The following is a 16,158-nucleotide window of genomic DNA, read 5'->3' on the forward strand; positions in this document are numbered from 1 at the left end:
GCGCTACAGCATATAAAAAAATCTCTTCGCGGAACTATGTAATTTATTTGTTAGAGGAATATCTTTAAAACATTATTTTCCAGTATTCGTTGGAAGGTCATCAGTTCGCGGTATTTGGATTTTGCTTAACGTCGGATTATCGCTATATCGTATCGATATCCAATAAATTTATCACCTGGGATCTGAGTACCAGTGACATGACTAGAGATGTTAATCCCGGCGTGGAGGGTATAATGCAACGATTAGTCTTAAGCCCCGACAACAGATATGCTGCGGCTTTTACGACCAATTATCAAGTAAATCAATAATCTGATTTTTTGACAAACTGAGTTTTGAGAAAACAGAAAAATAAAACTCTTCTCAATTTAAAGTTAAATGAATTTTATCCTTCATTTTTACGTCTCAAACTTAATTATATCTTTTATTAACTCAGAGTTTCTCAATGTTCCGACGTTTTCGTTTTTGAGGAAAACTTCGAATTAATTCAAAATACAGTTTCTAGTTAGATATTTCATGACGCGTGATTTTCTATAGAGTGTCGTTTTGAACACCCTGACGAGCGAATTCGTCGTTATCGACAATCCTTTACCGAATGGGGATGCAGTGGCCGGCGTGCATCTGATGAATCAGTACGCCTTTATCTACGGGAAGCTAGGCTGGTGTAGATTCGACTTGCGGGGAAATCTGCTTGATACTCACAGCAACCCCGAAGATTCCAATAAATGGCCGATTTTATGTAAGAAGTAGATCATTATATTGAACATATATTTTCTACATCGTAATTCTTATTTTTGTGTTTCCTTATAGACGTGGAGTATACGAATCTGAATCTCTACAGAATTATATTCTGGTCGGGGAGTCTCGACGACACACGTATGCTTTTGCATACTTACAGGAAGAAGATATCATTGGATCCGTTCCAGTTTCACAGGTGAGAAAACAGAACTGTTATTAAATTAAACAAGGACAAAGAATTTAATTATAATTTACAGAATATAAATATTTTATATCTTAGATTATATATTATATTGGATTCTCTATATTTGACTCTTACATACCCTTCTTAATTTAGAACTGTTATTAACAGCAGTTGTGTTGGAAGAGCACAATAACAGAAGATTGTTGTGGATTTTTTCAGTGCTTTGATCATGACGAAGGACAAGGATATTTTGTACACGTGTACGAACAAGGATGATTATAGAATCACGAAATATAAAAGCGATGAGAGCTCATCTTATTGGGAAAAAGTTTTCGACATGCCGCGAGCGTACAATGACGACGTGGAGTATCTGTTACAGCTGAAGTTGGATAGAGAGGAAGAAATGCTCTTGGCGACGACCGGAAATGGATTCATCGTATGGTTTCTGGAAAGTAAAAGCGACGCGCATGTTTTAATGTTGCCAAACGGAGTCAGGAATATAAATACACGAATGATGTGTTCGAACTCTGTTATGGTCAGCGGCACCAAGAATTATGCTGTTGCTGGTGTAAGGTGCGCGTCATCTGAGAACTATCGTCGTTTTTATTTAGCTTGAAGTTTTATAGATGGCGAGAGAAAATGGAACTAGGAAACTTTATGAACAGATAATTCAATAATAAATGTTTATGCGCCGCTGATTCAATATCAAATCTAATCTAATAGATGATTTTATCAGAACAAATACATCGAGATGTAAACAATATTTTTAATTATGGCTAAAAGAGGAGAGGAATAAATAAATTGTATTTTAAAATGCAAAGAAATGACGAAAACTTATTCTGTTATGTATAACAAGAGTTTGATTTGAAGCTCTAAATAAATTCAAAATTAAAATTCTAAAAATTAATAAAGGAGTATAATATTGCATTTTGATAGAGAAGCAATTTTTTTCTAGCAGGGAATATTGCTCTTATTGAATAAATCACACGTATTATCGCGACATTCTATAAATTATAAAAAAAGAACAAAGTTACATAAATTTAAATTGTCTTTCTTAGGAAAAATCTGTACGTTTGGTCGCTCGAGACGTCTGATTTGGTAAAGATACTAGATGCGCACTTTGCAAGGATCATTCAATTGGAAGCGTTGACCGTCGGAAATTGGAATAGCGTTGTAACGTCGAGCATTGATAGAAGCGTCAAGGTGTGGAATATCAACAATATTTTCGAGCAAGTTCACGTTATCGACAGGCATGAACTACAGATAGACATGTTAAGGTAATCCTGTAAAGAAGAAACAGAAGTAGAAATTGCGCGTGTGATTCTTTTACTTTGTATATCGTAAAACAGTTTGGCTGAGGAGGGTAACTTGGCCGTTACCGTTACCAGAGATTGCGTAGGTGTTTGGGATTTATTAACGGGTAGACTAATATCGAAGCTGGCTGACAGCCCGTTGGGAGCAATTGTTACACACGCTTGCATTACGCAGGACAGCAAGTAAGTTAATTTCATCCAATTTAATCTCACCAAATTATGATTTAGTGGAATTGGATTTTTTTTATTGTGATGGAATTTAATCGAAAAAAGCTTGATAGAATTAAAAGTAATTTTCATCTCAGATATATTGTGTCGACGGAATCAGGCAACGTTCTCATTTGGAATAGAATTACGGAGCAAGTATTGTTCAAGGAGGAGCAAAAGAACGTCAAACAGTTAACGTTGATAGAAAAGTCGTCGAAATTCATAGCTGTTTCGAGGCCCAATAATCTCACGGGAGTAGAAAACGTGCGAACTACGGCGACTCTCGTCGTGAGAAGTATTCCTGGTACGGGAATTTTCAACAATTTCACACAGCGCGAATATTTTGCGAGAAGTTTTAATAAATATATGTCTCGTATTAGATGGTAGAACAATATTCTCTTTGGAGTATCCTGTAAGAAGTAATACCAGTACACCCTTCCGACAAGTGGTGATAACATCGGATGACGCTTTTCTGGCTGTACCAGCGGCTGACAAAGGCAGCAGAGATTGCGTTATAATTTATAGCGCGAAAACAGGAGCGCTGATCAGCAAAATACCTATAAAGTTGCCCGGATTTAAGGTAACGAGCTTGCTTATAGGCAAACCAATTATTGTATCATGGCGGAATAATTTTAAACATGACTCAAATAAAGATAAATATTTGGTAAACGTTTGATTTGTTATAAATTTAACAAAATTAAGTATATAATGCTAGAAAAATGTATATTAACAGGATATTGTATGTATTACACCGATGCCTAACAAATCCCAATGGGTAGGTATCATTGGTTCCGATAAAGGTACAATTCTTGATATTAACAAGAAAAAGATTATACGTACGATTCCAAAATGGAGCGGAAACATCAGCAAGGATGGCAAATACACTTTATACGCGCCTAGCAGGTGAGGAAACATTATTCAAACATATTTTTATTTGCGTATTCTATTACAAAAATCTATGTATAGACTAAATATATGTATTTTAGAGGTGGTCTCGAACTCATAGAATTAAAGAAAGGTACAAGCGTGAAAACCTATATACCTAAAGTGGCTGAAGGAGTGTTTACCGTTATATCAATGTTTAATCGTACAGACGAGTATGTGTTGTATTATCATAGCGGTCGAAAAACAATCAGAGTTTTCAGGTAAATATACGTTCAAGGATAATAGGGTTAATCTGTCAAATCATAAGAAGTTACTTCGAGATTTCGATCAAATCTTATTTATGCCTATATGACCGAGTACGTTTAGAATACATTATATATTATGTATGTACATTTCACAGATCTTCGGACTGTGAAATAATAGCAAATTACAGAGTACAAGCTGAATTAAGTGCCATCGATAGCACGCATGATGGTAAGAGCATTGTTTTGGGAACAGTCGATGGCTGCGTGTCAGTATTGGCGATAGCTGACCCTCAAAAACCTGAGATGACGGAATATCTTGAAAACGTGCCGTCTCGTGACGAAGAGGTGAGAAAGAAAACTTAATAAATATATACAAGTACTTGATGTTTTGGAGAAAGAAATAAAATCAAACTTGCTTACTGTTCCTAATAAATACATGCACTTGCTAGTAAATATATTTAAACCTAGGCTTGTTCTTTTTAGCTGACTACTTATACAGTTTATTTCTTTTCTCTTTTTTTTTTATATTAGAAAGCTTTCCCGCATGAGACACAGATGTCCCAGTCTAATATTATATCCTCAATGGCTGCGTTCAGCAGAACATTTATTTTGCAACTGCTGAAAGTTTTCTTTGCATTGATTGTATTATGCCTGTTTTACAGTAGTCACGAGTCGTAAGCTGTAAGAAATTGGCCAATCACAGTTATGGGTCTTCTACAATAAGCTATTAGTCATAAATCAGAAGTCAGAAGCTAAAAATTGACCAATTATAGCCGTCAATTTTTAGCTTCTGACTTCTGATTTATGACTAATAATGGCTTATTGTAGAAGGCCCATTAAGTGTCAGAAGAATAATCAACTGATTGGTTAATTTCTTACAGCTTACTATTTACGATTCTATTATAGAACAGGCTTTGTACTTTTAGATCTAAAGGAATGGTCATATCTCAGCAGACAATCATAAAACGGTTGCAAAACTGTTGTGTTCTGCTGAACGCAAACATTGTGTGCTAATGTTAAACAAAGATGAAATCACCATAGGCGTTTTTTTTCCATATCTCAGGACTGAACTTCATGCATGGTTCATTTTTCTCTTCAACATGAAAAAAAAATACTAAGATATTCATCTAAAAGAAAAAATTTTTCAGAAATGAAAAAAGTAAACAAAAATTCTCTTGTTATTTAATAAAATATTTTTTTATTTGCAACATGATAAACCACTGACTTTGAATTGTCAGTGTATACTAAAATAGAGAAACAAGTTCAGGAGTTCGTTCTAATAAAATGTCTTTTAACGCTCTCGTCAACAAAGTTGGCATGCATATAAACTTACTAGCAGTATACAATCTCCTATTTCATGTATTTTACCATAAAGTAAAATTAAAATTATGCATTAAAAATAATCTCTATATTAAAATTTTCGCCGAAGCGCGCCGAGACTCGTGTTTACATGAGCACACAAGTTAGGTTAGGGTTAGGTTAGGTTTATTATCGCAGCAAAAGAATGTAGGTCTGAAGGTTGTAGTTAGTAAATACAGTCGAGATAAATGTCGAGACTTACGCGAGGTGTTACCGATGGTCCCCCAGATATTCGCATTTGACGCAATCGTCGCCGATATATCGTCACACGGGGTAATCGTGGACCTCGCCGAGACGGTGCCGTCGGTCTTTCAGCTTCGTAACAATTTCAGCCTCTTTTCACGTCTTTCGTGTGACCTACGAGAAATCGCAACTGTATCACATCGTTCTATCACGTAGATCCACGTAGATCCTCGATCCCTCGGCGTACTCGAGCACGTGCAGCACGTGTCGCGTGTAAGCTATCCTATCGGCGTAAAGTTACGCATCGCCGTCGAATGGAATTCCTCTTCTTTCTCGTTAACGTAAAGATTTGTTCCTTTTGATGACGATTTGTCAATGGGAGAACAATTAATGAATCATCTACACTAGCAAGCAGATGAACACGAGCTTCACCGCTATCGCGTGCTCACGATATTAAATCCACACCTCTTGATCCCCTCGTGCTCGTGGCGCTCGTGCGGCTCGTGCAAGATCCAGTGAAAGTGGCGCTTGTGCGGATTCTAAAGCCTTCTGTCCACGATGCTAGAAATCGGTCCGAGATCTCGGACCGATTTCTAGCATCGTGGACACAAGGCTTAATGGTCTGTTTTCTGTTCCTGCACTAGACTATTCTAGAACTCTCTTTCTCGCTTTACATAAATATCAAACGTTTTTCTATCTCATTTTAAGTTCCAAAAGTGTACACTAGAAGTTTGTTCGCGTCGCATCCAACATACTCCTATTTCCTCCAACTGTAGCTCCTACTCACTCAAACGCGCTCGTTACCCTGGATCTACAATAGGGTTTTAAGCCTTAAGCCATAAAGGCCCGTCTACAATACACGGAGTAAGAAGTAAGAGTAAGAAATTGACCAATCACAGTCGAATGTGAGAAGAATAATCGACTCTGATTGGTCAATTTCTTACTCTTACTTCTTACTCCGTGTATTGTAGACGGGCCTTAAGAAATGAGCGAATCACAGTCGCTTATTCTTTTCGGATTCGACTGTAATTGGTCAATTTCTTATGGCTTAAGGATTAGAACTCTATTGTAGATCCGGAGTTAAGCCTGCGGCACACGATGCTTGTTTTCCTGCTGGATTGCTAGCTGGATTAGAATCTTGCCACTGTATTGTCACTGACAGCATCACATCCAATACGGTGGCAAGATTCTAATCCAGCTAGCAATCCAGTAGGAAAACAAGCATCGTGTGCGGCCGGCTTTAGAGTGAGTAGGAGCTATGGTAGGAACATGTTGAAGCATGTTGGAGTATGCGACGCGAACAAACCTTAGTTCAGCCACAGAAAACAGACCTTAAGGGGCTCCGCACAATAAAAGGAACAGGGAACAGAGAACAGAGAATAAGAATTTCAACCTATCAGAAATCATGTATTGTGGAATACGCAGTGTGTATTCCACAATACACGATTTCTAATAGGTTGAAATTCTTATACCCTTATTCATAGTCAGGCTTTATATTTAAGGCTTTCTTAAATTTATCTTCAGATACTCTACGAATTATTTCATTGGCTGCTGAGCATCTAAAGATAAATTTAAGGAAACCTCAAGTACAAGGTCTGACTATGAATACGGGTATTAAGCCGGCGGCACACGATGCTTGTTTTCTTGTTGGATTATTAGCTGGATTAGATTCTTGCCACCGTATTGGCTGCGATGCTGGCACTGTCAGCATCGCAGCCAATACCATGGCAAGAATCTAATCCAGCTAGCAATTCAGTAAGAAAACAAGCATCGTGTGCTGCTGGCTTTATTCTTTGTTCTCTGTTCCCTGTTCCTTTTATTGTGCGGAGTCCCTAAAGCTCCATGCACATTGGGCGCGTTCAAGTTGACAAAGGCGGCTAGCCTGCTCGCCGAGCAAATGAATATAATTGGTTGTTACATATAGATCCAACCAATCATATTCAATCGCTCGGTAAGCATAGCTTAGCTGCTTTGTTGTCTTGAATTGCCCAATGCAAAGGAATAGCGATAGCGATAGAAATAAGGCCGGAATCAGACTAATAGCGTTTTCGGCCCGGCCGGGTTTGCACCAACCTGGGTTGGATCAATGGCGTTTTGTGCTCTCCTATTGGTAGAGCGTGTAACGTCAACCAATAGGAAAGATTAATTCAACCAAGGTTGGTGCAAAACCCGATCGGGCCGAAAATGCTATAAGTATTGAAGAATGAGATTGAAGATTGAAAGATGAAGTTTGACCAATCAGGGTTGTGTTTCGATAGCTGAGTCAAAAATATTCTTTTTAATTACAAGGTTGGTAGCGCTGTAATTAATATAGCTGTGTTCCGTAAGAAATCAGCTGCAGTCGGGAAGACATAGACTGGTATTCATAGTCAGATCTTATATTCAAGACCGTCTTAAGTACGGTCTCAAGAAGTCTCGAACCAATCAGAAGACTGCATTAGTATCTTAAGACATTACTTAAGACAGTCTCGAAATAAGACTCAACTATGAATACCGGCCATAGGCTGCGTTCAGCAGACTCAGCAGTTTTGCAACCGTTTTATGATTCGTCGTGCTGATTGGATTATACTTTTAGATTTAAAGGAGTAGTCCTATCTCAGCGAAGAATCGCAAAACGGTTGCAAAACTGTTGAGTCTGCTGAACGCAGCCATAGAAAAACGTAAAGCGGGGAGCACAGACTCTTGCATAACGCATAACACATGAGGCATAAGAAATTGAACCAACCAGAGTTCTCTATTACATGGAAGGGAAAGAAACGGTGAACTTCGATTGGTACATATTCTTATGCATTACGTGTTATGCGTTATGCAAGAGTCTGTGCTCCCCGTTTTAGTCCGTAAGACGTAATCAGTAAGGAAATCGTAACATTGGATTCGCTACTACTGATCTTACGGTCTCTACTGTGATTGGTCAATTCACTTACTGCTTGAGTGTTATGGCCTTACGTTCTTGTATGTGTCATGGGCTTAACAGCGTAGTTTCCATTTGCTTTATCGATGTCAGCTGATTTCTTACGGAACACAGCTATGTTAATTACAACACTACCAACTTTGTAACTAAAAAGAATATTTTCGACACAGTTATCGGAACACAACCTAGAACAAAAGGAGCCAAAATTTCTATGTTTCTTCTTCTTGGTGAAATTTCAATCTTTAATCTTCAATCTCAATCTTCAATGCATAGTCTGATTCCGGCCTTAACACAATTTTAACCTATCAGAAATCAGATACACTAGAATGTACAATTTCTGATAGGTTGAAATCGTGTTATTTCTATCGCTATTCCTTCGTATTGTGTCTTAATAAGTAGGTAGATAACTGCAAATCATAGGTCGGTATTCATAGTTAATTTTTATTTTAAGACCGTCCTAAATAATGTCTTAAGTCGCTAATGCGGCCCTCCGATTGGCTCGTGACAACTTAAGACTGTACTTAAGACGGTCTTAAATGGGTGCTTTCCAATTGCTTAACACATCTTAACACAAACGTACATACACAAAAATACACAAAGTGTAAGGGCCACGGCACACAAAAATCTTAAGCAGTAAAATGTAAGCAGTAAGCGAATTGACCAATCACGGTAAAGTCTATAAGACCATAACGTAAGCTAATCCAACATGTTAATTTTCATACTGCTTATGCTGGATTCACTCACCGTGCATCCGATTTGTGTCGTACGACGCTCTGCAACCAATCAGAAAATAGGATTCCGACGATACGAAGCAAAATCCATCTGAATCCTGTTTTCTGATTGGTTGCAGAGCGTCGTACGACGCACATCGGATGCAGTGTGAATCCAGCATTAGTTCCGCATTTCTCTAATCTTCCGCGAAATACGCCCAATGTGAATGCCGGCTTTCAGAACGGCGTATTCTAGTAAATAAAAAATAACGTATTCTAGTAAATTATTAGAATATGCAGATTACTCTTACGCAGGTTATGCCGCATGTGACGGCACCCTTAGGATGATGTCCCATGCAGCGGATCGTGCGTAAGCGGATTCGCGTATCGCCAATCACAGAATTATTCTCTTAGATCTGTTTGCAAATTTCGCAAGCATATCTAAGAGAATGATTCTGTGATTGGCGATACGCGAATCCGCTTACGCACGATCCACTGCATGGGACATCACCCTCATTCTTCAATGCGTAGTCTGCTTCCGGAACTGAACTATATATACACTGGAATGGGCATCAAGGAAAATTCGTAGCCGCAATTGATCAGCCACCATTTTGGTGGGGTGCGATATTTGAGCAAATTAGAAGCGTTCGCGCGCGCGTTGCGATCGATGTATCGAATCAAGGGGTGATCCCGATTGACCACGGCTCGATTGGACACCACTAATCACAGCGACCGGTGCTTAAGAGCTTTGTAGTCTTAGGCTGGTATTCATAGTCAGATCTTATATGCAAGACCGTCTTAAGTACGATCTTAAGAAGTCACGAACCAATCAGAGGGCTGCATTAGCGTCTTAAGACATTACTTAAGACGGTCTTGAAATAAGAATCGACTATGAATACCAGCCTTAAGCGCTGTGAGTGGCTCGTGTCCAATTGAGCCGTGTCCAACTGGGTGCCACCCTTATGTTTTATTATATATCAGTCCAATGAGAAGATAAAGCTCGTTTAATATAAATTCAGAAAATGGAATCTAAAATAAGAACCAACTAAGGGTGATATTCATGATCCGTTCTTATTTTAAGACCATCTTAAGATGCTAATGTCTTAAGATGCTAATTCTGATTGGTTCATAACATCTTAAGATGATCTTAATTAAATATGAGATCCGACTATTGAAATCTAATTATATCTATGGTATAACGAAAAAACTGCGCATGTGCGATTAAAACCGCGAAAACAATGCAAAATTTGAAAATAATCCAGAGAATACGAGTCTCGTTCTACGAATTTTGTTCAAGTTTGTTTCTGTTTTTTTTTTCTAATCACTTATGACTCGTCGACTTTCTGTTTCAGTGGAAGAAGAAGACCGAGAAGCATCGGGCGGCGATAAAATTCAAAGCTGCTGCCCGGATCGCCCGCGTGACGCACGATTTGTCCACGAGCGTGAAGTCAACTGGTGATGTCTCGCAAACGATCGAGGAAGCGGATGAAAACGCAGAATGAAACTATAAGTGAACTCCGTGCATCGCTGCGGAAGCTAGTATTTCGTATTGTCACACTTCGTAGTCAAGCTTTCTTGGAAAAAGAATGAAAAAAATGGCAAAAGCCTCGTTAGCATTATAAGCAGGGGCTGGGGCACGCATTTGAAATACTTTTATTTAAAATACATTATTTGTAATACAAATGTATTTTGTATTTCAGCGCGGAGCATTTGAAAGTATTACGTATTTTGTATTTAAAATCAAAAGATTAAGTTATTTTTATTTTTTGTAATTTTCAAATAATAAGATTGATTGTTAATTATAGTATTCGAAATACAAAATACTTCCAAGCTTTCGTTATTAATACTGAAATACAAAAAAACAAAATACTTTTATATGCTCCAAAGAAATACAAAATATTTTTATGTGCTCCATTGAAATACAATTGTCTTACAAATACTGTTTTTCAAATAAAAATATTTCAAATACATGCCTAGCCCTGATTAGATCAATATAGTCTAGTATTATAGTGAGATAATCGGTCGATCGGTCACTCGTTAAGGGAAAGGCGAGCGGTACAAAGAGAGAGAAAGAGAAAGCCTACGGCTACAGAATTTATATTACATTTATTTATGTCTTTTCCTTCGTGTAACTTTTCTTACAATCTCCCACGCCTGCTTTCTCACTCTCAATGTCTTTCCAATCGAATGGTAAACTGTGGCACGGGACGAGCTCGACTTCGTCTTCCTCCGAGGACGATGCTGTCGCTCAACGGAGGGGTTCGTCAGATGAGTCGCGAGGACCGAAAGCTCCGCTTTTTCTAAATTACATCCTTGGCAACGCTCGGCCCCACGCGACGGGATCACCGAGTTCGTCGCTCTTGAAAGTGTCCCGTGTGTACGAATCGCGGACGTTCGCGATTTTCTTCCTGTCGGTCGAGACGAAAGGTTCGCTGTGCCGCTGAAAATAACGCGAAATCGCTTGCGACGAGCGAGCTTCGAAACGGAAGTTGGATCGTCAAGTCACTTCGTCTCGGCGAAACTGGGATAAAAGGCACGGATCGCCGCTGGATGCGTTCATTGATGGAAAATTCACTCCCTAAACTTCCTAAACTTCCTTCTTATATTTTCCACAAAGAACGCATATCGCAGGAGAAAGGCGCCTGTTTTGCTCGAAAGCGATTGTAGAAACTTGTCTTCGTCAGTTAACTTCGGCAATACATTACAATGTTATATCTCTCTTAGCCGAGTGAACGTAAAGCCGCGGAATGATCTTATCGCGACAATACATTGCGACAATACCGCAGATGGTAAATCGATTTATTGCCGAGAGTTACAGGTAAGCCGTGTTCTCAGTAGAATGTCTATTTTATAACTGTTGGACATTTTCTTCACCGAGATAGGACTATTTCTCTAGATGTAGAAATACAATTCAATCAGCGCAAAGAAAACTTTCAAGTTGCAAAAAAGAACATTCTATTAAACGCGACCAATGAATTACACAGAATTATACAGAATTATTTCATGATGCGTTTTGGCAACTGTGCGTTTTATCCTAATTTCATGTGTTTGTGCCTTTAGATATTGAAAATCGCGTCTTGAAAGCTCGGACCGCTTCATGCGGGTTTGAATTGTGTACACCGTGTCTCATGGACGCGAAGGCTCTCGTTTAGAAACAGAAATCAATCTCAAATCACGTCAAGATACGTTGATTCTTATCGATAACCGATGAACCGACCTTGAATTGAATTACAGCACAGACTTCGGCGCTGTTGGTAATACATTACGTACAAATGTAGTGCTAGTAACATGACGAACACGCACTGCTTGAATTAGTCGGTTTATTTGCTTTTCCATTTTTTTTTTAGGCTGGTAACTAATAATTTTACGAAGTGTACGTCTGATTGTATTTATAAAATGCTGCATATGCGATACTGTTAACAATATTCGGATTAAAGTCGATGCGAAGTTTTCGTGTCGAATGTACGCGTTTTTGTTTCTGTTTTTCTCCATTTGAACGAACGACTGGAGCTTGCTCGAAAATGCCAATTATCCGCGATAGGCTTATCTAAATTATTCTGCAGTCGGGCTATTTTGTTTGGTATCCTGTTAAATCTTCCTTTTTTCTTATTTCTTGTCAAATATTGGGACTTCTTCAAAAATATGCTATAGCGATCTTGATGACATAGTGCCTTGTTGGACTCTTATTGCAGTTCACCGCCCTTTTGTGTTTGCTGTTGTTGTTGATCCCGTTGTTGCTGCGCTTGTAATGTATCCTTAATATGTTTCTCAACCTGTGAAAAATAGACAGATGTATAGATGATGTAAATGCAATAAAGAGGTAAATTAGAAACAATCATATATCTCTTATTCAAAATATTTCGTTTCACATACATTTTTATAGTATATTAAGCAAGAAAAATAAGATGTTAATTTAATTTAAATGTTAAAATTTTTTTATGAAAAGATTTCGACTTAAAAATACGTTCTAATCTTGTTATTGAGCAAATGCTTTGAATTTGTATTCTATTGACAAAGTACTTATCAATAGAAAGATGAATTTAAAGTAGCTAGTAAATTAAGAAACATGTATGCTCGTGTATCGCAAGTATAATGCTGCTCATTTGAATACCTTATTAGTACATACCACTTTTTTTACATGTCTATATGCACCAGATTCTGTGTTTCCATGAACATTGTCCACTTTGTACGGTGGTCTAATAGTGACATTATTAAATACAACAATATTAGCTCCATTCCACGTAATATCTTGAATAGTTTTTGAAATAGCAATAAAGAGCTTCTGTCCCTCTGGAGATACTCCGGCCTGCAGAGCCATTACCAGTCTCCTCTTCTCGTCGATCTGATTACGGACTCTCGTGTTTAGCCTTTGTAAATTAAGGCTTTGTGGTGGTTCACTGGTAGTAGGACTAACTTCTCGTGTCACTTGAACGTTGGACACAAGGGATAAATTTACTATATGTATATCATTTAATGAGGGTCTCCCACTCGACGATGGAGATTCTAACAAAAATTACTGTTAAGAAAAATATTTTTTTCAGATACGTAACAGATAAATGTCGCTTTTCATAATTACATCTCGGTAAACTAAGGCACCTAGTGGCCTTTATAGCAAAATAATAGCAGCTGAGCGAAAACTTTTAAATTCTAAAGCATTAGATCATTATTGTACAACATTTAATTCCATAAATGTAATCATAACTTCAATGAATTCGTTGTAGATCAATCGTTATAGATTTGTAAATTTTCTGTTTATCAATAGAAAGTTGCTCCGATATACATTAAGATATTCAATGACTTAATTACTCAACAGTGATTAACGTTATATATATATATACATGTCACTGACATAGTTGATCAAAAACCATACAAAGATAACAAATGTCTCAGCGAGCGAGATCGACTGTGGACGACAAGCGTACGGTCACGTGCTCACGAGATCGGTCAAACACACAGGACATTGCGCGATTCGCGGGCAGCACGTCGACGAAGAAACGTGAAACACGGTCAACACGGACGACAACAAAACATACATGCACGAAGAAGACGGACGGGTTGAACAGGCACGCAAGATAGACCAGCATGGTTGACGGTGATAAGATGAAACTAACCTGAATCGCGCGACCGAGTTGCCACGTACGTGTCCCGGACGAGTCGTACGACCTGGACGACGAACGTCGTCGAACTCGCGGTACGGGGCGTCACGAGGAAAGTTGGCGTTAATACGCGGCGGAAATATCGCCGTCGTAGCGACGCGACGCTATTTACACTGCGTCCCCGCGCGGCGGAAACGCACGCGGGCGACCACCGTCGTCGTTGTCACTGTTGCCGTGGTTGGCCGGTGCCGTTTTCGCGTAAAAAGGATACTTAGTATCAGCATTTTGGTCTGTGGATCGAACGCCAACACCTCACCCTCTATCTCCTTCTCATGGCAGGTTTTACAGAGCACCGTGCTGCCGATGCTAAACCAGTCGCTGGCTCCGGCCATTTTTCACTGCCGACGGGACTCGCGATCGCGAGCGACGCGCCGTCCCTCTCGCGGCTACGTGTGCCGTATGTACGTGTAACGCCATCTTGCGAGCGACCTTTCCGACTTTTCCGAGATACTTGCCGTTGTCCTCGAGAGAGGGCGCCACATGCCAGCTTCGTTAAAGTCACTAGAAGGGCGTTCGCTCATTTCCTGCGAGGGCGCTGAGACAGCAAAATGTTCTGCGTTTTAAAAAAGGTTTGAGCCGATTTCACCAATGCCGCGATCAAGCTTAATCGTGATTAACTGTCAATCGCAATTGCTCGATTCTACTAAACGGCAAACGCGATTGGTCAGTCAACGGCCGATTAAGCTAACTGGCGTTGGTGAAACTGGTCCTTTTTCTTTTATTCCTGCACTCTCTGAACTGCCAACTGGTGCGCACGGTGAAGTAAATTGAAGTGAAACAAATATACATTGGCTGCGTTCAGCAGAACGTTTATTTTGCAACTGTTGAAAGTTTTATTATTATTAGATTAGATAAAAGTATATCTAATCTGATTAGATACATACTTATAACCCAAACAGCATAGAATATTTATGATAAATATTTATTAATATTCAATTTTTTTAATGTTGCATAAATATTACACACATATTTTATATAAAGCTTTATTTGAAATATTAAAATATAGACTAAATATTTCATGTAATACTTATGGTAAATATAAATAAATATTTCTAATAGGTATTTTTTACTTGGATTATAATATTTCATTAAGTATTTTCATATCATTTATTATAACATTTACAATAAATATTTCATAATATTTATAATAAATGTTTATAATTTGTGCAATCCAAGCCTACAAAAATATTTACAAAATATTTAAAATAAATCTTATAAATATTTATAAATATTTTATAAATATATTGTGCTGTCTGGGTAAGGTGCCTTTTCATGCCGACGCTCGTTTTCGGCGTCAAAATAAATCACGTGATAGAAATTGACGAATATCAAGCACCAATTTTGATCACGTGACTTATTTTGACGCTGAAAATGAACGTCGAGCGTCTGCATGGAAAGGCACCTTTAGATCTAAAGGAATAATCTTAGCAGATGATCATAAAACGGTTGCAAAGCTGTTGTATTCTGCTAATCACAGCCATTACTAAAAAAGTAACTTTTAACAGTTTATACAACCCCAACAGCACAAAAGTTGCAGTAATATTACAGCAATTATTACATGTTGCAGCAATATCGCATCAATTTTGATGCAAGTTTTGTGCTGTTGGGGAAATAATGTGTTTCTTCCATTCATTGATCATGAGCAGGGGGGGGGGGGGAAAAAAATACTTCTGACAATGAAAAAGAGATGAGAAATATAAGTTGAATCTCGATTAAGAATTATTAACCGTGAATTGTGAAATTGGGTTTCATAAGTAGTTATCTCTTTATTATAAAAATAGTAAGTTCGGGAATTTTGTTTTTTATGTTATATCAGAGAGAAACCTTTCTGAGGTAGGTTCTGAGAGGTTGCTCTTTACTGGTTATATTTTATTTGCTCCAATTTTATACTTTTTGTACTCAATTTCTAACACAAACACATATAAAGTAATTTAAAAAATAACTTATTAATTTCTTACTTTGATTATGAGTAGTGTTCTTAGTCCAAATAAATTCTCGGAAAATTTGGGAAAAAAATAGGTTTTTTTCGGTTTTTTTCTTTGCCATATTTTTCTAGTCTTTTTTTTTATTAAATAATTTTATTTATATTTAAATATTACTTTTTAGTAATAGAAAGTAAAAGTAAGAAGTAAAGTAAGAATTAAAAGTAAGAAGTAAAGAAGTAAAAGAAAAATATTTAAATTTCTTTTACTTTTAACTAACTCTGAAGAAATTTTTTTAGAATTTATGAATAAGTTTCTCTCCCCCCCTCTCTCTCTCTCTCTCTCTCT

At 37.9% G+C, this 16,158-nt stretch overlaps 3 protein-coding genes across 4 annotated transcripts in view; 1 reads left to right on the forward strand and 2 right to left on the reverse strand.

Moving 5' to 3' along the window:
* Nipped-A (Transcription-associated protein Nipped-A) overlaps nucleotides 1–5,576 on the reverse strand; it is a 25,222-nt gene extending 19,646 nt beyond the window's left edge. For both annotated transcript variants that reach the window (XM_018504314.1, XM_018504310.1), the window contains exon 1: nucleotides 5,131–5,576. The gene's annotated coding sequence lies outside the window, so the exon portion shown is untranslated. The remainder of the gene's footprint in view (nucleotides 1–5,130) is intronic.
* The window catches only part of LOC108759051 (NACHT and WD repeat domain-containing protein 2), a 15,541-nt gene extending 5,199 nt beyond the window's left edge, over nucleotides 1–10,342 (forward strand). Inside the window, exons 15-26 of the mRNA XM_018504315.1 lie at nucleotides 84–296; nucleotides 535–736; nucleotides 808–931; nucleotides 1,139–1,492; nucleotides 1,978–2,196; nucleotides 2,269–2,415; nucleotides 2,538–2,743; nucleotides 2,820–3,019; nucleotides 3,173–3,342; nucleotides 3,426–3,584; nucleotides 3,725–3,914; nucleotides 10,085–10,342. Of these exons, the coding sequence (XP_018359817.1) occupies nucleotides 84–296; nucleotides 535–736; nucleotides 808–931; nucleotides 1,139–1,492; nucleotides 1,978–2,196; nucleotides 2,269–2,415; nucleotides 2,538–2,743; nucleotides 2,820–3,019; nucleotides 3,173–3,342; nucleotides 3,426–3,584; nucleotides 3,725–3,914; nucleotides 10,085–10,234 (2,334 nt within the window). The 3' untranslated portion in view covers nucleotides 10,235–10,342. The remainder of the gene's footprint in view (nucleotides 1–83; nucleotides 297–534; nucleotides 737–807; nucleotides 932–1,138; nucleotides 1,493–1,977; nucleotides 2,197–2,268; nucleotides 2,416–2,537; nucleotides 2,744–2,819; nucleotides 3,020–3,172; nucleotides 3,343–3,425; nucleotides 3,585–3,724; nucleotides 3,915–10,084) is intronic.
* A 753-nt stretch (nucleotides 10,343–11,095) lies between these two features.
* On the reverse strand, nucleotides 11,096–14,220 carry LOC108759042 (protein LSM12 homolog). Its single transcript, XM_018504299.1, has 3 exons — nucleotides 14,100–14,220; nucleotides 12,859–13,235; nucleotides 11,096–12,505 (listed from the first exon to the last, which is right to left on the reverse strand). Exons 1-3 carry the CDS (start codon nucleotides 14,218–14,220, stop codon nucleotides 12,416–12,418), a joined length of 588 nt encoding a protein of 195 aa, XP_018359801.1. The 3' UTR covers nucleotides 11,096–12,415.
* Nucleotides 14,221–16,158: the final 1,938 nt, after the last annotated feature.

Source organism: Trachymyrmex cornetzi, unplaced genomic scaffold (genome assembly GCF_001594075.2).
Source record: "Trachymyrmex cornetzi isolate Tcor2-1 unplaced genomic scaffold, Tcor1.1 scaffold166, whole genome shotgun sequence".
Taxonomy (NCBI): Eukaryota; Metazoa; Arthropoda; class Insecta; order Hymenoptera; family Formicidae; genus Trachymyrmex; species Trachymyrmex cornetzi.